A 21,504-nucleotide genomic window follows, 5' to 3' on the forward strand; every position below is an offset into this window, starting at 1 on the left:
CTTAAAAACCTCTGTAATGATCAACTCTTGCTAAATGAAATAACCTCCACTGAGTTATGTGCTCTGGATAATTACAAACATTGTTTGATTTAAAATATGTTTTAATGCTACTACATCTACGATTTATATTTACATACTTTTAAAAATATTTACAAATACTATAAATCTTCTTCTTCTTCTTCTTCATCACGGCTCTGTAACAAAACAAGAAAGTGTTAACGACGTGTGTCCTGGCTGCTGATTGGTTGTAATAAGCTTGTACCTGAATGGTCATAAATAGGTGATATGTTGTGTGATTGGTCAATATTTCTATTTAAACTTTCAGTACTTATTTTCTTTCACTTTGCTTTTGGCAATTGAATGTGTTGGACGTGTGCTCTTGTGTTTGATGTTTTGAGGTTATGTTTGCAAGTTATTTCTAGTGTTAATGTTAGTCTGATTATTTATGACACATCAGTGGTAAGTGAACTTTGTTTCTTTTGTGTAACGTATTGTGCAAGCGGTGTGCTATATTCAGCTTTGTGTGCGCGCAGCTGTGTCCCCACCACATCTTGTGTCTCGGTGTTGTAGTGCGCATCGGTGAGCTATATTTAGCCGTGTGCGCGCGCAGACTGTGGCCCCACTAGATCTTGTGTCTCCGCGTCCCTTTTACTTTGCTCTAGGCGTTTGACGACGATGGATGTTAGTATGGCTGATAACGTATCTGATGAAATAGTTGAACCCGTTAAAGTAGTCGAGCCTGTTACTTTAATAAGTACCGATCAAACTTATGTAAATAAATTTAGATTGTATGGAAGTAAAACAGTATTTAAATTCACTAATCCGCCTCCGGAGACTAATGAGATTGATTGGTTGAGACAAGGGTTTGCACAAATTGTAAATAGTATGAAAGAACAAGCTTTTGAAAATGATCAACTTGGATTTACTTTGGAGAGTCTCAACTTGAAATCAAAAGCACCCGGCTATGTAAATTTTCGGCCTGCTACTGAAATTGATGAAAACGTTTTGTGGCAAATCTTTGGTGGTATTGTGCAATCAAACTCTGAATCCATAAAATCAACCGACACTTTTAAAGTGGAATGCACTAGAATTAACCTTCCTGTAGGCTCTGGAAGGGTAAGACCAGGGTTTTACAATACGTTTGATGAGGAATGCAAGGCAAGACGGGGAATTGTTGTTATAAATAATAAAGATAAATTGTGTCTTCCCCGTGCAATTGTAGTGGCTATGGCCAATGTAAGTAAAGATCCTGACTATAATGCAGTTAGAAAGGATAGGGCAAATAGGCAAACAATCAGGGCTCAGGAACTTGTGCGTCGAGCTAGGGTTGAAATGCCAGAGGGTGGAGCTGGGATCCCGGAACTTGAAAAATTTCAGGGGTTTTTGAGGGACTACAAAATTGTCGTGTACAACTATGACAGGAAAGGACGTGATGTCTACTTTGAGGGAAATGTAGAGAACCCTAAGTTCCAAATTAACTTGTTGTTTCACAATGGACACTACAATGTGATTAATTGTTTGACTGCTGCTTTTGTTTGTAATTATTTCTGTGAAGCCTGTCATGTACCCTACGATCATAAAAGAGAGCATCGTTGCTCAAACATTTGCCCACAGTGTCAAACTATCTCACCTCCCTGTGTAGTGGAGAGTGGTGGTGTTCTGTGCCCTAAATGTAACATGACTTATAAAAATCAGAGATGTTTTATCGCGCATCAAGCTGATAGATGTAAAAATGTAAAGAAATGTCTAGACTGTGGGAAATTGGTTTGGATTAGAGATCGATCTAAGCCTCATAAATGTGGTGAAGTATATTGCAAACCTTGCAGTTCATTTGAAGAACCTAACCACAAATGCTATATGAAACCTGACACAAGAAAGCCTAAATCTAAAGAGTTTTTGTTTATTTTCTTTGACTTGGAAACCCGTCAAGATGAGTCTCTGCCCTCAGATCCTGAGTCTAAATTGCATCAAGTGAACTTGTGTGTGTCAAAACAGTTTTGTTATCAGTGTATTGAGGCTAAATTTTGTATGGCTTGTAAAAATCGTACACGAGTGTTTAATTCTGAACCAGTCACTCAGTTCATGGACTATGTGATGCAAGTCCGTAGAAATTTTAAAGATGTATGTGTTATTGCACACAATGGGCAGGGTTTTGATTTCCAGTTTTTGCTCAAATATGTGTTGGAGGATACAAAGTTTACTCCGAAACTTGTAATGCGGGGAACTAAGGTCATTTTGATGGAGATTGACAATGTGAGGTTTGTTGATTCACTTAGTTATTTCCCTATGCCTCTTGCTGCACTGCCCAAAGCCTTTGACTTGCCCCCGGAAAAGAAGAAAGGCTATTTCCCCCACCTCTTTAACACTCTTAAGAATCAAAATTATGTGGGCTCTATGCCGCCAAAGGAGTTTTACTGCCCAGAATCTATGTTTGAAAAATCATATAAAGATTTTGAAAACTGGTATAATGATCAAGTTGCAAACCAAGTTACATTTGACTTTAAGAAAGAAATCCTCGAGTATTGTATGTCGGACGTTGATATCTTGGCCCAAGCTTGCTTAAAGTTCCGTTCAATTTTTCTGCAAGAGTGTAATGTTGACCCGTTTCTTGAAGCTGTAACCATCGCCAGTGCATGCAATTTGGCCTTCCGTCGGAACTTTTTGAAGAAAAATACCATTGGCATCGTTCCTAAAAACGGGTATAGGCTTGCAGACGCTCAGTCGGCTATTGCTTTACAGTGGCTATCGTGGGAAGAGGAGAGACGTGGAGTTAGAATTGAACACGCTGGTCGTGGAAAAGAAGTTAAGATCAATAAACTGAAAGTAGATGGGTTTGACGGTCAGAATATTTACGAATTTCAAGGCTGCTACTGGCACGGCTGTCCCAAATGCTTTCCCTACTACCGTGAACTTGCTTTGAAAGAGGATCCCTCTGACTCACTCCATTTGCGATATGAACGGACTAAAACTAAAATAGCAAAGTTGGGCGATAACGTCGTACAAATGTGGGAATGTGAATTTAGAAAGTTAAAAAAGACGGAAAACCTAAAACATCTAGACAAGCTGCCGATCCTCAACAATTTACCTCTGAATCCGAGGCAAGCATTTTTTGGGGGCCGAACCGGGAATGCCAAAACCTATCACAAATGCGCCGAAGGGGAAACCATTGAATACGTGGATGTATGCTCTCTCTATCCCTGGGTACGTAAATACGGCAAGTACCCTGTAGGGCATCCGACAATCTATGTAGGAGACAAAGAGTGTAGACAGAGAGGTCTCAATGTTGAGGGTCTATTAAAGTGTAAAGTACTTCCACCTCGTGAGCTCTATCACCCCGTTCTAGCAGCCAAAATGAATGACAAGTTAATGTTTGTTTTGTGCGCGACTTGTGGAGATGGTCAGATTCAAAGTGATTGCGACCACGAAAGTGGTGACAGAGCACTTATTGGGACCTGGACCATGGACGAAGTTCGTAAAGCTGTAGAAAAGGGCTATGTTGTACTCGACATGTATGAACTTTGGGAGTATAAGGTAGCCACATATGAAAACGGTGGGTTGTTTACTGACTTTATAAATAAATTTTTAAAAATGAAACAGGAAGCATCTGGGTTCCCGGGCTGGTGTGAAACAGACGAGGACAAAAACAAGTACATCGACGACTATTTTAAGAAAGAGGGTGTCCAACTAGAAAAAGACAAAATTGTAAAAAATGGTGGATTAAGGTCGTTAGCTAAGCTTATGTTGAACTCGTTTTGGGGAAAATTTGAAAAGCGTGAAAATCAGACAAAAGCTACGATTGTCAGGGACCCAAAAACACTTTTCAAAATGTTAACTAGCCCTGAAATTGATGTAAATAGAGTACAGATTGTCAATGATGAGGTTCTTGTTGTTAGCTGGGAGTACATTGAGGAGGTTGGGGAGCCATTGCAAAATGTAAATGTTGTGTTGGCAGCTTACACTACTGCCCAAGCGAGATTGAAGCTCTATGAGCATCTAGATGCTTTGGGTGGTCAAGTGTTGTATTATGATACTGATTCTGTATTGTATGTATACAAGGGTGGTTTGTATAGAGTTCCCACGGGAGATTATCTAGGGGAAATGACTGATGAGTTGGCCGAGTATGGACCAGGTTCATACATAACAGAGTTTGTATCCGGAGGGCCAAAAACCTATGCATACCTCGTGTGGTCAACAAACAAACAAAAATTGATTCCCGTTTGTAAAGTAAAAGGGCTTACATTAAATATGAAAACTTCTAAAAAGATTGGATTTGACAGTTTGAAAGAGATGGTCCTTGGTGATGCTGCACAAACAATGGACATTGAGGAAAATAGAATCAGACGAACAAAGGATAGAAATATAGTTACAATCAGTGAGGTCAAACAGTTTAAAATTACTGGACCAAAAAGGAAACATGGTAGCAATTATGATACACTTCCATATGGGTTTAAAATTCAAAAAACTCACCAAAATCTCAACTCCTGAATCACTACTATCACTGTCACTCAACTCCTCCCAGTCCCCAATATCCACCTCGTTCCACCCGTTCCACCCTCCCGGTCCCCAATTGACCCCAAATTCCGAATCTGTATCTGAATCGTTGTCTTCTTCATTCAAATTTAAAAATTCACATACTCTGCGATATAAATAATGTTGAACAAAATCATGAACGACCAGCATCAGAGAGATCATGTTGGACACTGAACACATGTTGCACATGCTGCACATGTGTTGCGCTCCCCTCTCCACTATCACTACATACCTTTATGGTGGCATATTCTGTGTTTCTTGGTGGTAACGGTGGTGGCCTGAGATCCAAGGGTCGAAGTTCTTCGTAGATTGGCTCCACCGGCCTAAGAAATACCACCCTAGTCTTGACGAAAAACGGTGACGGCTCGTCGCGCTTGATGGAGAATATCCAGCCGAAACACGATGCGAAACACATGGTGGCTGAGATCCAACTGGAGTGGGGCTATTTTTGAATGTGTTTGTACATTGAGGCGCTCAAATCTGGAGGGACTTGAGCTACTCCTTGTGCATGTGTGAATGGTGGTCACTGGCGCGGCTGACTAAAAAGCCCGTAAACCATATGTGAAGGTCACTGGCACGGCTGACTAAAAAGCCTCTAAACCATGTATGAAGGTCACTGGCGCGGCCGAAAGGCCCGTAAACCATGTGTGGAGGGGTGAGTGTCATTCCACTTGGAACCTTCTCGCCACCATGTTGTCCCTACTTGAGCTCTCAGCTAGAACAATTACTGATAACATGTTTCTTTTGAGTGCTGTAAAGCAAGCAGCAATCCCACCTGTGATTAAAGATTACATATTCAATTACCACCATGAAAACTGTGGCTATGTCTACTACTATATTTGTTTTCTCGACAATGAAGAGTTTTGTAAGGATTGTGGAGAGGCAGCGAATATTTCTTTTCGACGGTTTGGAACAGTTGTATGTGTAGCAAAATTTAAGACTCCAAGAGATAGATGCACCATCTGTGCAGCACGTCTATACAATTGGACCAGATTGAGAAGATGTTCCTGTCTACAATCCTTGATCCCATCCTTGAGAAGGTGGTAAGAGAAATTTTGGGGGAACGGAGACGGCAACTAGTTTGTTTTTGGAGGCCGTCACGAGCTGCGGCGGTGGAGGGGCCGCAGCTTTTCTGGGGGGCAAATAAAAAGACTATTCTATTTGGAACCTTCTTGCCATCATGTTGTCCCTGTCTGAGCTTTCAATTAGGGAGATTTGCACAAACGTTATCATTTTACCTTATGTAAAAGAAAGTGTTGATCTTCCATCAACGCTAAGGCAGGACGTTTTGAGCTATCATAGGGAAAACTGTGGTTATGTAACCCTAAACTACTATGAGTCTTTTAGAGGCTCCAGTAGGTTATGTATTGACTGTGGAAGAATGGTTGATCTTCCTTCTCGCTTAAAGCGAAGAGGTAACTACATGTATCCAAAGTTTAAAGTCCCAAAAGAAACATGCCGCATTTGCATGGCTCCTTTATTTATCTTCCGTAAAGTCACTTGTAAACATTGTAAAAACTAAATACTTGTAAAACAACAAAAAATAAACGGAGGTGGCAACTAGTTTGTTTTTGGAGGCCATCACGAGCTGCGGCGGTGGAGGGGCCGCAGCATTTCTAAAAAACTTAATAAATTATCAATACACTGTCAAGTTGTATCATTTTAACAATGGATGTCAGACGTGCTATAGCTGAAGAGCTACACAAACCTGCTAGAAAAAATTACACTAGACGGAAAGTGACTCTTAAAGGGTTGAATGATTTGTACCAGGCCGATCTCGTAGAGATGCAGCCTTATGCAAAGTTTAATAAAGGTAATCGATACATTATGACTATGATCAATTGTTTTTCAAAACTCGGTTTTGCAGTCCCATTAAAAGATAAGACAGGTCCGGCAGTTGCCAAGGCACTTGAACCTATTTTGATAAAACATAAGATGAAACACTTTCAAACCGATCAGGGGACCGAATGGTTTAATAAACATATTGGTGCTCTCATGAAAAAGTATAAAATTAACCATTATTCTACGTTTTCTGATTTAAAAGCTAGTATCGTGGAAAGATATAACAGAACTTTGAAACAGTGGATGTGGAAAGAGTTTACCGCAAAGGGTACATATGAATGGTTGTCATTACTTCCTGATATTCTCAAACGATATAATAACTCGGTACATAAAACAATTGGTATGAAACCAAAAGATGTGAAACAAAAGAATGTAAAGGAAATATTAAAAAGGATAAACAAGAAGGGAAAAAGGCTGGCACCAAAATTTAAACTGGGGGATAGTGTTAGGATTAGTAAGTATAAAAGAGTTTTTACTAAAGGCTATCTGCCAAACTGGACAAACGAGGTTTTCACCATTTACGCCATCAAACCAACAAAACCACCTACATATGTACTCAAAGACCATAACGGTGAAATACTAAAGGGAGGGTTTTATGAACAGGAGCTAAATAAATCAAAGACCGGAGATGTATATTTAGTTGAAAGAGTGTTACAGCGGAAAGGAGATAAAATAAAAGTCAGATGGCTTGGCTTTGACAAAAAAAGCGACACTTGGCTTAGTAAAAGCGACATTCTTATTTAGAGCATCCGGTGACGGCTCCGTGTAGATCAAGCAGCTGCATCCGGACGTATTTATAAACGATAGGGTGAGTGTGCTACATCAGTTGAACACGATGCGTGTGGCACAGCAGAGTCCCCCTTTGACGGTAAAAAACTATGACGAGTATCTCGGCGAGGGTCTGGCATCTAAAAATAAACATGGCCATCTGCTACCAGACTCAATTCGCGGGATCCTTTCAGGCCCCAGCAACTCGGGTAAAACAAATGTTGTGTTTAATTTATTATTCGATCCAAATGGTCTTGTTTTTGAAAATATCTACATTTTCTGTAAATCTCTGAATCAGCCCAAATACCAGTTTTTACCATTGGCTCTACCTAAGGAAATTGGTTACTTTGCATATGGTGACAACAACTTGGTAGTTCATCCAAATAAAGCTAAACCACATTCAATAATGATATTTGATGATATATCCTGTGAGAAACACAACAACATTACAAACTATTTCACTATGGGTAGGCATAACAATATTGACACCTTTTATTTGGGTCAGACGTATAGTGCTATACCAAAGCAGCTTATCAGAGACAACGCAAACCTTTTAATACTATTCAAACAGGATGATATGAATTTACGACACATATATTGCGACCATGTCACTACCGACATGCCATTTGATAGATTCAAACAGATGTGTGCACTGGCGTGGAAAGACAATCATGGGTTCTTAGTTATCGACAAGACTCGGGACACTAATAAAGGTAGATACCGTATAGGATTTGACAGTTTCATTGAGGAGTTATAATGGCTAACATCTACACCTACAACGACCTTAGAGGTTACGATACCAAACTTCATAATGTTAAATCTAATCTTTGCACATATTACTATTCCGATAGGAAAAAGTTTTGTGGAAACTATTGTAGTAGAAAAGGACGTCATGGTCACAAGTACAATAGGCGGTGTTGGAGACATAAAGTGCCAAAACAGAGCGCTGTACTACCTCCGGTTATCTTGTTAATGATATCTGCGAGTGAACGTACATACAACCGTGAAATCTGGATTAGATTTTTGGAAAAATGCGAAGAAAAGAAAGTTCCTCTTGAACTGGTGGTCTATCACGAAGATATGAACAACTGCACAGTTAGAGAGTCCCATAATATAATTTCAAGATTTAGACCGTTTCCGGATATTTTTGGTAAGGTTTTACCATTGCGCAACCTTCATGGTAGCATAAACTTTACCCAGATTTACCTCCGAATGCTCGAATACGGTTGCAATATTCCCCACGCAGCAAGATGTATAGTATTGACTGAACGGACTCTACCAATAAGATCACCTCTGACGATTTATAAAACTGCGATGGCTTCGAAATGCCATATCGATGTGAGTTATAATGTAGCATATGGTCCGGTACCTCCGGGATTACCGAGATCTCGTGGTAAACCTTATGCCGGGGTAAACAACTTGTGCCAAGGACTGTTTACAACAGAATTTCTAAAGGCTGCGTTGCCAACATTACAACAATATAGTGAACGTTTTGGAATAAGTTTCAATAATGGTGTGTATACGATAACTGATCGTCAACTGTTTGACCAGTGGCGTGAGTTCACTGGAGCGAATCCAAGTGAATTTTGGTTATTGAACTCGTTTCTGTTACACCACAATGAGATGAAGCGTCCAATGTCTTTTTTGCAGAGGTATATGGAAAAAAGTGACGTTAGTGAGCGGTATACCGTAGCGGAAATACCACAATGGAGAGATAATTGGAAAAGAACGTTTGTTTTTCGGAATTGGTCAAAAAGGTACACTATTCCGCAATTTGATCTAGTGACAAAGAGATACTACCGAGATATAGATATTACCTCGGGCATATCTTTGAAAGAAGTAGTGCACTACCTACGTAAACATAAGAAACGTGCACTATTTTTTCGGCAGATTGAATTGCCTTAAGAGGCTAGCTGTGGTGTTTTAGGCTCATTATCAAAGATGACACGGAAGAATAAACATCTCACTCTGCAAATAGCAGAGTTAAAAGAAGCAGTTAGGCGTAAATTTAGACAGTTTAAAGATGGCAGTGTGGAGAGTGAAAAATTGCTGGAACAGCAATACAAACCATTAATTAGAGAACTGAAAAAAGGCGAACCGAAAACAGATGTTAAAATTGAACAGCTTTCTAAAGAAGAGCCAATGGACTATGAGAGTGATGACGATGATTACATTGGTCAACCGTTTAAACCAGAAGCCATATCAACACCTAGAGCTGAAACTAGTCAATTGGAAGAGGTTGTTTCGTCTCCATTAGGCTTCCAAACAGCATCCAAGTACATTGAAGAGCAGTTTGAGAACCCATTAACTAGAAAATATATGACCCAGTTTATACGAGACGCCGGTGGAAAACATAGAACTATTGACCACGACTATGGTCCAAGGTTTGATGAAAGAGGAAATACTTTAATGATTGGAAACAAAGTGATGGAATTTGACACTGACGGTACCATTATTGTTAACAACACGAGATACCCACCTTCCGAGGGGCTCTATGAGCTTATATTTAAAAGACTGCCAAACAGCGATGTGTATACAGAGGACGATCTAAATGCTTACAAAAGTATATTGATTGCCTCAAATGCTCACAAAAAGGGTTATAATTTTGACAATCAAATCAGACGTGATAGTAGTTTGAAATACAGACACGTGATCAAAGATCTGTTTCCCGTCAGACAGGGTAGAGGAATGTCGTGGAAAAGTACAAAGTCTCGCGATATAGTGCATTGGGATAATCCCAACGAGTTGGTCGATAGACTAAAACTGTTGGTAGCATCAGCTGAAACGGGAAATACTTCACACAGCAACGAGATTGTAAACATTGTAGAGGAACTGCACGAAGCAGGATACATAAAAGGTAGCGGAAACAGTCGATACAAATCAGTCTCACGATGGGCATAGACAAGTTTGGACGTTATACTAAGAAGGAGAAGGGTCTTGTTGGACCCAAAGGCGAAGGCTTTGCATTATCACAGGATGGTAGCTACGATATGCAAGGTAAACGTCTGTGCAATGTCGACGATCCAAAAGACAATCTTGATGCGATGAATTTTAGATCGCATGCGAATTCACTTTTAAACTGTATGACACTGCAAAGTGGTCATTTTGATGCTCAAAACACACGTGTATGTAATATAGCTGATCCAGTTGATGTTAAAGATGCGGTAACAAAACAATATATGGATCTTCATACCCCGCTAAAGTTCTCTGACGCCACCGCATACTCGATACACCATTACCGGCTGCAAGATGTTGCTCCACCAAAGGCGGATGGAGATGCCGTTAACCTATCATTTCTCAAGGAAAACACTATAACACGAGGTGCGGGGTCTTTTGATGCAAAACAGTTGGTCATACAGAATGTTGCCTCCCCAGTTGCCAACAAAGACGCTGTAAATCTCGAGTATTTCAATAAAAACACGTTGCAAAAAAATAAAAATGGAGCTTTTGATGTTAAAAATACAGCTATTCAGAATGTGGCACCCCCCAGTAAAGGAGGAGATGCCGTAAATAAACAATACTTGGACAATCACACACCTTTACAAGGTGGACTAGCATGGAATTTCAAGAATAAACGGTTAGGACAGGTGTCCGATCCTGCCCACATTCACGATGCGGTTACCTTGCAATATCTACAAAATAATTCAATTTTACCCGATAAAGATAAACATTGGGACGTTAAAAGTAAACGGCTGACAAACGTAGGTAAACCACGGTGGTTAAACGATGCTGTAAACAAAGAATATCTCAAGGAAGTGATGGCAGATCTGGCCTATACACTGTACAAACAGATAAACAGGGGGAGGGCTAGTTTCCCTAGTTTTGAAGATTGGAAAACACAGGTTGTCCGAGAGCAGTCTACATGGGATGACCTTTTTAAAACATTGTAGTATCTGTTAGTCATCAGTTATAAAATGGCAGGCAAGAGGAAAACATCGGTTAGACGCAGACGAGCAGTCACAGGAAGAGGTATTATATCCTCCGTTGTAAACAAGGCTGTAGATTTATTACCTTTTGAAGCTCACTTACCTGGTTATAATTACTGTGGGCCAGGTACAAAATTAGCCAAAAGATTAGCTAGAGGTGACAAGGGAATCAACGGATTAGACGAAGCTTGCAAACAGCACGACATTGCGTACTCGCAATACAAAGATTCCGAGAACAGACGGCAGGCCGACGCTGAGTTGGCCGAGCGCGCGTGGCGACGATTTAAATCCTCAGACGCATCTTTGGCTGAAAAAGCAGCTGCTTGGGCTGTTACTACAGCTATGAAGACTAAAACAAAGTTAGGGGGTGGTAAAAAGAAGAAGAAAAGCCCCGTTAAGCGTAAATCTCCCACCAAGGGAAGCGGGTTGTACCTAAGACCGTACCCAAAGGGTAAAGGTTTGTACCTAAGACCTTACCCAAAACAAGGGGCCGGTAAGAAAAAGACAAAGAAAAGAGTTGGTAAAAAAAAAGCTCGATCCCGATAAGGCCTTTGACAAATTATGATTTATTACACTATGCAAAAGAACTACGTATACCACACTTTAGAGGAGTTTATATGAGAGACACTCTCCCTAGCGCACCAAAAGAAAATGAATCGGCTATTGTAAACTTGGATTCTAGTTTCGGCAACGGTACTCACTGGGTGTGTTATAAAAAGGTAAAAGATATCGTGTACTATTTCGATAGTTTTGGTAATCTCAAGCCACCACGTGAACTTTTACAGTATTTTGGTAACTGCGACATTTACTATAACTACGAGCGGAAGCAAAATTTCAATTCAGTTGTATGCGGACACTTGTGCTTACAGTTTCTCGACAATGTTTAGCTTGAGTGGAAGGGGTTCCTATGTTTCAAAAGATTACTTCCCATCTGTTGACGTTAGTGAAGGAGAATGGGAGATTGGTCTTATAGACTTGATGACGTTTCACTCGATCCCAAATATTGAAGCGGGTAAAAATAACAAATTTTATTACGGCGATGGTAGAATGATTGAAATAGCTGAAGGGGCATATGAGATTGAAGATTTAGAAACTGCTCTAAAAGAAAAAGTAGGGAAGGATGTGGAATTGGAATTGAAAGCAAATAACAATACGCTAAAATCGGAAATAAAGTGTAGCCAAGCTATTGATTTTACACAAAGTAACACGCTTGCTCCTCTACTGGGTTTTGATAGTAAAACTTTGAAAGCAGGTGAAAAACACACCTCCGACAGAACAGTAAGCATCATTAATGTAAACGTAATACGCGTAGAGTGTAATATAGTTCGAGGTTCGTATGACAATGGAGCTGAGGGCCATGTTATACACGAGTTCTACCCAAACGTGGGTCCAGGCTATAAAATAGTGGAGGTACCCAACACAATCATTTATTTGCCTGTGAACGTCAAGAGGATAAACAACGTTACAATCACTCTCAAAGATCAAAACGGTGAGAGAATCAACTTGAGAAACGAAAATATATCCATCAGACTGCATATAAGGAGGAAAAATGGGTTTGGTATTTAGGGAGGTTACAAAATCTTTACCCATCAGTAAGCGTCAAGACACTGTACGGTTAACATCAACCAATACAAAGTTTTTGCGTTCATTAGGATTTAAAGTTCAAGATGTTGGACATAGAAAATAAAGCAGAGTACAGTGATGTAATCACAGGTATTGAGTTTCACACTCATAAACCGTACGCTTCATCGACCTTTAAGAATAACGATGAAATACGTATACCAATCAGTCAACAGGACATAATAACTGCACCGTTTGACAGTACTCTCCATATCGTGGGCAGGGTTAGCGGAAAGAAACAGGATGGAACTGCTGCAGAAGTTCATCTTGTCAATAATGCTGTAGCGTTTCTTTTTGACGATATTAGATATGAAATCGGGGGTGTCGAGGTCGATCGAATAAAAAATGTAGGTATAACAACAACCATTAAAAACCTATTATCGGTACAACAGGGTGAACTAGAAAGTTTAAAAAACGCTTGTTGGTTAGGTTCTGGGAAAACAGAGAAAATTACAGAGTTTTCATTCTGTGTTCCTTTGCACATGTTGCTAGGTTTTGCCGAGGACTATAAGCGTGTAATTGCTAATGTCAGACAAGAATTGATTCTTTTGCGGTCATCGACCGATTTAAACGCAGTACACAGTACAAATGCTGCTGAAGTAGTTTTGGAAATTACAGGGGTATACTGGAGGGTACCACACGTTACCGTATCTGATCCTTACCGTTTGAAACTACTAAAGATGATTGAAAAAGATACAAAGGTACATTTACCGTTTAGATCGTGGGAACTGCACGAGTATCCATCAGTACCACAGACCACTTTACAATCGTGGACTGTAAAGACCTCCAGTCAGCTTGAAAACCCCCGTTACGTAATCGTAGGATTTCAGACTAGTCGCAAGAATGACATAAAAAAGGACATGTCATGTTTTGATGCTTGCGATCTAAAAAATATTAAAGTTTATTTAAATTCGCAGTACTATCCATATGATAACATTCACGGCGATTGGTCTATCTTCTATGAAATGTTTTTCCGTTTCCATTCTTCGTACTACGGGAAACAAAGCTATCCAGCAGTGGACAAAGAAAAATACAAAGACAAAGCACCCCTGTACGTTATTGACTGTTCAAAGCAAAATGATTCCATAAAATCAGGCCCTATTGATGTGCGCGTAGAGTTTGAGTCGGGTACAGCCTTTACAGCAAATACGTCCGCGTACTGTTTACTTTTACATGATACTCACATGACATATTCATTATTGACAGGTACTGTTAATAAGGTAACCGTTTGAAGAAAATTTAGTATGAGCGATGACGTCGCAGGGAGCAGATGTAAGTATAGAGCCGATGCTCATTCCCAAGAGCAAAGAACCTATAAATTTACTAACCGGGGTTTTCTTGAAATCAGACTATCATTTGGATAATGACCTAACAAAATGTGTCGTGACGGGGATTTTTCTAAATAGAGGGCTCGGAATATTATTTAAAGGTAGAAAAGGTTGTGTTTATTGGTCATACGATGCATTTTGTCAGCTTGCAACTCACTTTAATGACGTCACCCTAGCACTCGAGGGTAAGAACCAATACTCGTTCAAAGTAGATACGGGGGAGGATATTAGGGTAAACATGGTCTTTGGGCATCAGTATGCTTACGTCTCTGACGGCGAGCACTCTATAACTCTCAACCAGAATGAATGGTGCATGTTTATTAATAACCTCCCTTTAATTTACATTTCACTTAGGGAGCTTTTTTACCGGGACGATTTAATCAAAGAGTGTATCAATCAAGTCCTTTCCGGTGTGAACGAGTGTACAGATCAGTTGCCTACTTTAATAGCCGAACGTTTGTTTAACGAGATATCACTGTACAAAAGGTGGCCAAATGGCGTTTGCAGTAGTTGAGTTTCAAGCCTTCACAGATAACGATAACAAATTTATAATTAAAGAGTTGGCCGTTGTCGGTGGCTCTTTAAACTGCCAAATTATTTTCAAACCACCTTATAGTATTACAAATTTAAATGAAAAAATGCAAAGAACCGCTCGCTGGTTAACTCGGCATCATGGTATCCGTTGGAATGAAGGGTCTGTACCATACAATGAAGGTTTAATTACAGCACTTTGCATTCCTTTTAAAATTATTTACACAAAAGGCAGAGAAAAGGCAGAGTTTTTGCGAGGGTTTCATCCCAACGTACGGGAAATCTCTGGCCCGTCCATTTACAATTTCTGCCTACCGGGAATAAGCTGTGTCACCGGTGACCATAAAAGGTGCGCTTTCAGCGCAGCCTACACTCTACAGTACTATTTAAACCTTTCACTCCATGAAACCGGTCAGTATGAGCTTGGAGATGGAGAACGCCTGGTCACTGTTGTCTCAGGAGAGCAAAGAGCCCCACGGGGTTCTAACAGACAAATTTGTCATGAAATTTAGTAGATTTTTAGATTGGGAAATTTTATCGTCCCATTATGATTTTTCCATTGAAATGCTCAGAATATACTTTCACAGAGTGAACTGGGCTCCAATTTTAAAGCGCCAGAAATTCCCCGAATATTTTCTTCGGGAAATGGCTGTAAACTTTGACGGGTGCTGGAGTATTGTATGTAAATATCAAAAGTTGTCGGAATCTTTTATCCACGACTTTGCAAATAAAGTAGATTGGGACAATGTAGTTTTATATCAAGATGTAAGTAGTAATTTTGTAGATAATCATTTAATGTACATGGATAGAGATGTTCCTTATTAAAAAACGGATTATAGTTCGAGGTGTTTCCTTGTGTGTATGTGAGTATGTGTACTCGCCCAACAGGCAGGCTTAAAATCCATAAGTCCAGGGGCTGGTACGGAGGTTGGCCTAAAAATCGTAAAACATTGCGTTATCCTCCCTATGTGTGAGTGTGTGTGTGAGTATGTGTACTCGCCCAACAGGCAGGCTTAAAACCCATAAGTCCAGGGGCTGGTTTGGAGGTTGACCTAAAAATCGTAAAACATTACGTTATCCTCCATGTCACCTAATTTCCCTCTCACATCGGACTATAATCTGACAAAAAAATAACAAAAAATTAAAAAATCTCTGTCATTCTTAGTAAATAAAATATCGTAGGCTAAAATGAACGGTTCGCCTAGTAAATGGCCTGATGACTTTTAAAATGAACGGGTTGACAGAGACAAAAAAAACATATAAAAGTAAAATATCCTTTGTCAATGGTAAAAAAGGGTTAATTGAAAGGCTTCACCGAGTAAATAACCCTTTACATTTGTCAAAGGACCAAAAATTGGGAGGTGGCAAATCTGTTATGGAGTGGCCATCACCGTAGGCTGCGATGGTTGGGGCAGCCTACCCCAGAGGTTAGGACTCTTGGTGAAGCTCTGGGTTAACAAAAAGAACGCGCTGGGACCCTACGGCCTAGCCTAACAGCTTACCGTGGTGTGGAAACTGGGTCACTTGTCTAAACTCCAAAGAACAGGTAGAATCTCTCCACAAACAAAACATTTGAGTTTGTCAAAGTCCAAATCACAGATATTTGTAACAAACCAACCACATTCTTCATCAGCACCGTCAATCAAAAAAGAATTACACACTCTACAGCAAATGAATCTATTGAATATCGGATAGTACCAGAATTTCACTAAACACTGTCCGTACTCCATAGTCCACGCGGCGGAAGTACCTGGAGGGTTCTCTCCCTCCTGTCAAAAGTACCTAAAGGGGGATCTCCCCTTGTGATTTTATATTTAGAACAAGGGTGCCTATTTAAGCACAAAACACATGCGAGCTTCTCAAAGCCATGGCTCGTCTCAACGTGTGTGTTTTCCTACTGATGCTAGTGTCCACTTATGACGCTGCTCCAGAAAAACGTCCAAGAGTAAGTACTAGTAACATAAATTACTAAACAAAACACACATTAAAATGTAAACTGATTTGAATTTCTTTTCAGGAAGAAACCCCTCCTAGGACAAGAGACAGAAATTATATTTTAACAAGTACAACATTTTTAAGTGACGAGCGAGCTACATCCGTTATCCAAGCGGTGGGTTTATTTGTATGATTTTTGTTAAACTTTTATCCACCATTTAAGCTGCATTTACAACATGTCCATGTTTTTATTTAGATGGCTGAAGACCGTACATCTCCGATTGACAGAGCTCTTGTGGAAGCCGAGGATGCGGCTAATAATTCACGCGTGAGCTTGGACCAGCCTCCACCAGTCTACACTACATTGACCCCTGTACAAAGATCTCAAGAACCCCAACCATCAACATCTTTAGGGGTGCCAAGAGTCCTTCCACAATGGATGCGAGCTCACCCTGAACCATCAACCTCAACAGGAAGAACTAGGGTAAGGAGATCGGGACTGGGGAAAATACATATAAGTATACATTTAGGCATACAATAAACACTTACCTATGTTTCCAGATGCGACGGTCTGCTGCTCGGTGTGTATCGTGCCAAGTTGAAGCCGACCGTCAACAAATTCGAGAGTTTAGGCTGGCCGACTTTTTACAAAGATGGAGTGGTAGCCGACCGGAAGGTTACTATCTAATTGATATCTTGACAGTAGTTCAAATTGTCAGAGTGGAATTGCAGGACACACTATGGTTAACTAACCACTTTATGGAGGATACAAATGTTCCAGAAATGATCCGTACAGCACCCGCAATTTGGGAAGACATCCGAGACTCGTTGGAAGCAATACTAGTACATCATAGTTCCCATAGTTTTTAGGGATCGACTAGGGATCGAACCAGCAACGTCCAGATTTGAAGGCAAACACTATAACCACTCGGCTATCCAGACAATATTATTAGGACAATATTATATGCTTTTAGATGGATCTTTCTGCAAAGCTGTCGTCTTGCTAGGTGCTCTCGTCCCCTTTGAAGGTCCCCATCAAAGATCTGGCCGAGCCGGCAAAAATTCAGTCTGCTAGACGAATCAACACGAGATTCGGAACCATGGTGATCGTACTACACATCACCACATCTACCGGCGAGGAGAGGGTGACATTTTTACCCTCTAGGTTCACCAGCCTCCTCACAGACGAGGATCTAGAATTTTTCACAAACTCTAAATTGTATAGTGTTAAATGTACGGGGATGGTGGGGAATTCCCCAAATGTGCTTATCTATAAACACTAGTTTTTAGCATATAGTTCAGTAGTTGTAGTGGTCAGTAGTTTTAACTCTTCACTCAATTCTTTATAAATTAGTAATGTGTAGAATAAATATTTGTAACATTATAGCTGCGTTTTCAATTCCATGTGCACCCTCAAAATAAGGGAGGGGGGTATTATATGGTATAATACTAAGCCAGTTCCTCTGGATATAAGTACAATACTATATAATACCTGAACCTGGGGGTGTCCTTCAGACACTCGGACAGTCCCAAACCCTGTCCTAAAGGGTGCACAACAAGTTTTCTATATACTATTTGTTAGGAACATGGAGGGAAGTTTTTTCGTTTGGCGAGAAGGTGAGGTTTTTTTGTTTGGCGCGAAAGTGAGGTTATGTTACTTAACGGGAATCGGTGCGAAAGTGAGGTTATGTTACTTGGCGGGAAGGTGATTTTTTTCGTTTAACGCGAAAGTGAGGTTAGATGTTTGGCACGAAAGTGAGGTTAGACCACGTGGGACACCAGAGGGCGACCACATGGGACAAAAGGGGGCGTGGCTTAGAGGGAGGGGTGGGGATGAAATGCTGCTCTCTGATTGGTGGCCTGAAGAGCTGGGTAGCCTACTGATAATTATTCACGTTTGACAAATAAGGTAAATATACTTGTACAACTACAATTATGTCATCGTTTAAAGAAACATTTAACTAATGCAATCCTTTAAACGCAAAATATTTTTCTCTTCCTTTCATCAATCGTCTGGTGGAAAAAAAAGACAGATTTTTGTCCTCATAACCAAAAAGATCATTGTTTTGCAATTTATTCAAACGTACTTTACATTTATTAAAGTTTCGTTTCATTTAAACTGAGAAATATTTACTCGTAGAAGCGGCATCACAGGAAACCCTCCCCAAGTTATCTGTCTTCATTTTGCCGTCAGTGAGAGAAACTTCGAGCCATAATCTATATTTAAACTCCACATGATTTATAATAGCGAGTCTAAAATTAATGAAACTCTTAAGTTATCACGTTCCTTTGAAGACCTTTGGTAGTATGGATTTCTATAGAGTTTAATGAAGAGTCAACAGTAATGTCAGAATATAAGACGTTCGGTTATCAATGAATGATGGATTTTCCCATCATGACGTATTGCCTTTTAAGTTCAATAAATAAAAGTGTTAATATCTGATCATTGGAAAAGCCAAAACATCATTAGACCCTGAATTGAGTCAATGATGGATTTCAAAGTTAATTAATAATAGCTCATCCATCACTGCCTTATCATAAGTTCATTATTTTCTTCGTCCCTTGGGTCGCATAGTTTTAAACTCATTCTTTATTATGATTTATATACATAAAAAACTTATTTAGTAGTTAGTTAGAGTGGACAATTCCTAGTAATACAAGTCCTATTGGATCTGTTAAGATATTGTATCAAATATGGAACGTAAACATACAAATCAATAACAGAATATTTTTCCAAAAATACTTAATTTTACCGCTTGAAAATGCTTCAAAGATGATTCTTTTTATCAGACTCTTATTGTACCATCTTTATGTTTCAAATCAACAGTTACACATTGCTTTGGAGAGGTTACTAAAAAAGGAAGACAACTTAGATTAATTAACTTTTTGTTGCCATAAACCGATATCGTATTGGTAATTTTATACATTTATAAGTCTCCAACAGTCCAAACCGGAAAGTATCAATAATAAATCTTCAATCCCTATTCTAAAGTATTTGTATATTGGTTAAATACACTTATTGTGAGAAAAGATACCTGAGATTAAACATAGTCATTAACTGAGTTTAGAGGAATCTAAAGGTATTAGAGCTACATATCAGAAAACAACATTTAACCACATTCCTTGTCTGAGCTACGCCAATGACATGTAACCATTGGTTTCATTGTCTGAGCTACGCCAATGACATGTAACCATTGGTTTCATTGTCTGAGCTACGCCAATGACATGTAACCATTGGTTTCATTGTCTGAGCTACGCCAATGACATGTAACCATTGGTTTCATTGTCTGAGCTACGCCAATGACATGTAACCATTGGTTTCAGTGACGTAACAAGACAACCAAAACTTCCCAAGTGGGTTGAAGCTGGGTAAACAAAGTGACATCTGACTTGACATGCAGTTTTAGCATCTTCGAATAGTCAACTCTTGCATTTTAATATCCCAAATAATCTGACTGCAGTTATTAAATGTGTGAAAACGATATTTGGAGCACCAATAGCTCTAGTTTTACCCATAAGATGTCTTTGCAAAATGTTGTTGTTCTTATTAATTTGTCGAAATTAAATTAAAGTTAGGGGCATTTTTGCACGTGTTAACTTTAACTGTTGATACAACTAAACATTACATCCACATGTTAAAGTGTTGCTGTCTAGGGTGGTTTCTTCTCTAAAGCTGGGTTTTCCTAGGCGTGGAGTCGGCGAGCGGAGAGAGGAACGTGGAGAGCGGAATTGAAATTAACATGGCATTCCGCTCGGCTTCTAGGAAAACAGTAACATTAAATTGCCTAAGACAAGTGGAGTCCGCTCTCCGCGTTCCTCTCTCCGCTCGCCGACTACACGCCTAGGAAAACCCGGCTTTAGCCGGTTGAGGCCCTCAGTCCAGTCGCAGAAGGCAGTTTTGATGTCTTCGGTCCAGTCCGTACTCTTGTACGGTGCGGAAATGTGGACAGATGCACTCAAAAAGGAGGTATATAGAATGTGGTTCGCCAGGGAGAAGCGTTATGCAGCACTAAGGGTAGCAGCCGCCTACCGAACAATGTCCGAACCCGCCTTCCTGGTTTCTGGAGTCATCCCCGTCAACATTTTGTTGGTGGAGATGAAGGCAATATATCAGCACGAAGAGGACCAGGCAAGAAAAGAGGAGCGAACCCGCACCTACCGGCTGTGGCAGGAGAGCTGGGAACAGACTTGGGGACGCTGAACCAGGTGACTGATTCTGCAAGTCCAGCATTGGGTTTTTGCGATACGGTGAGGCAGATATTTACCTCACTCAATTTCTGACAGACCAAAATTTCTTCTTCTTGGCTTAACTTGAAGCAATTGGACAAACAGTTGCAAGTCTGTGTCCAACAGAGTAGAGGGATTTTTTAGTGAGTAGTCCGTTAAATTCAAGAGTCTCACATTGCATGTATACGTAAAAGCATTCCCCTTCCTCTCCTTAAAAATATTTAAACATTTTTTAAATTCATATTATACTAACCAAATATAAAATTTCAAATTTTTCATTTTTTACAAACTAAAATTATCTAACCAACAACTAGGAAAAATGTATCACTTTTAAAACAATCATTTGCTGTAAAAATTTTTAAATCATCAATTTACATTTCTTGCTATTAGTTTCAAATCAAGAACAAGATTAAATTTTAAACTGGAATTCAATTTAATTTTTTTTTCATGGCATACCATCTGAATTAATGTAGTATAAGTTTTAAAAATTATCATTAATTCTCTTAAAGAACCTACCCCATCTATTAAAATCATGAACAGTAAGCTTTGCCTTAATGGTTATTTATCATATATTTTATCAGCCTTTTGGCAACGAGTGATGATTTGTGTGGAAACTAAACACAAGCAACATCCTAAAGATTTCACACAGTTCAATACAAAATTGTATTTCAATATATACATATAATTTTGTTTTTCTAAACATACTTATTTGTATTCCATATAAATGTATTTTCTTCATTTCACTGTGTCTCAAAATTGAATTTTAAATTAGAAGGAGACCGGTACATTTTTTTCAA

General features: G+C 39.6%; 1 protein-coding gene across 1 annotated transcript; it reads left to right on the forward strand.

Annotated features, from left to right (window-relative positions):
* The first annotated feature begins 2,214 nt into the window (after positions 1 to 2,214).
* LOC128985248 (uncharacterized) lies at positions 2,215 to 8,113 on the forward strand. The gene is made up of 4 exons (XM_054404639.1): positions 2,215 to 4,145; positions 5,501 to 5,573; positions 7,142 to 7,349; positions 7,992 to 8,113. The coding sequence occupies exons 1-4, from the start codon at positions 2,215 to 2,217 to the stop codon at positions 8,111 to 8,113; spliced, it is 2,334 nt and encodes a 777-aa protein (XP_054260614.1).
* The last annotated feature ends 13,391 nt before the right edge of the window (positions 8,114 to 21,504 follow it).

The sequence above is a fragment of the Macrosteles quadrilineatus genome, unplaced genomic scaffold (assembly GCF_028750875.1).
Source record: "Macrosteles quadrilineatus isolate MER2022 unplaced genomic scaffold, UCM_ALF_1.0 Scaffold_2__2_contigs__length_208266976, whole genome shotgun sequence".
NCBI lineage: Eukaryota > Metazoa > Arthropoda > Insecta > Hemiptera > Cicadellidae > Macrosteles > Macrosteles quadrilineatus.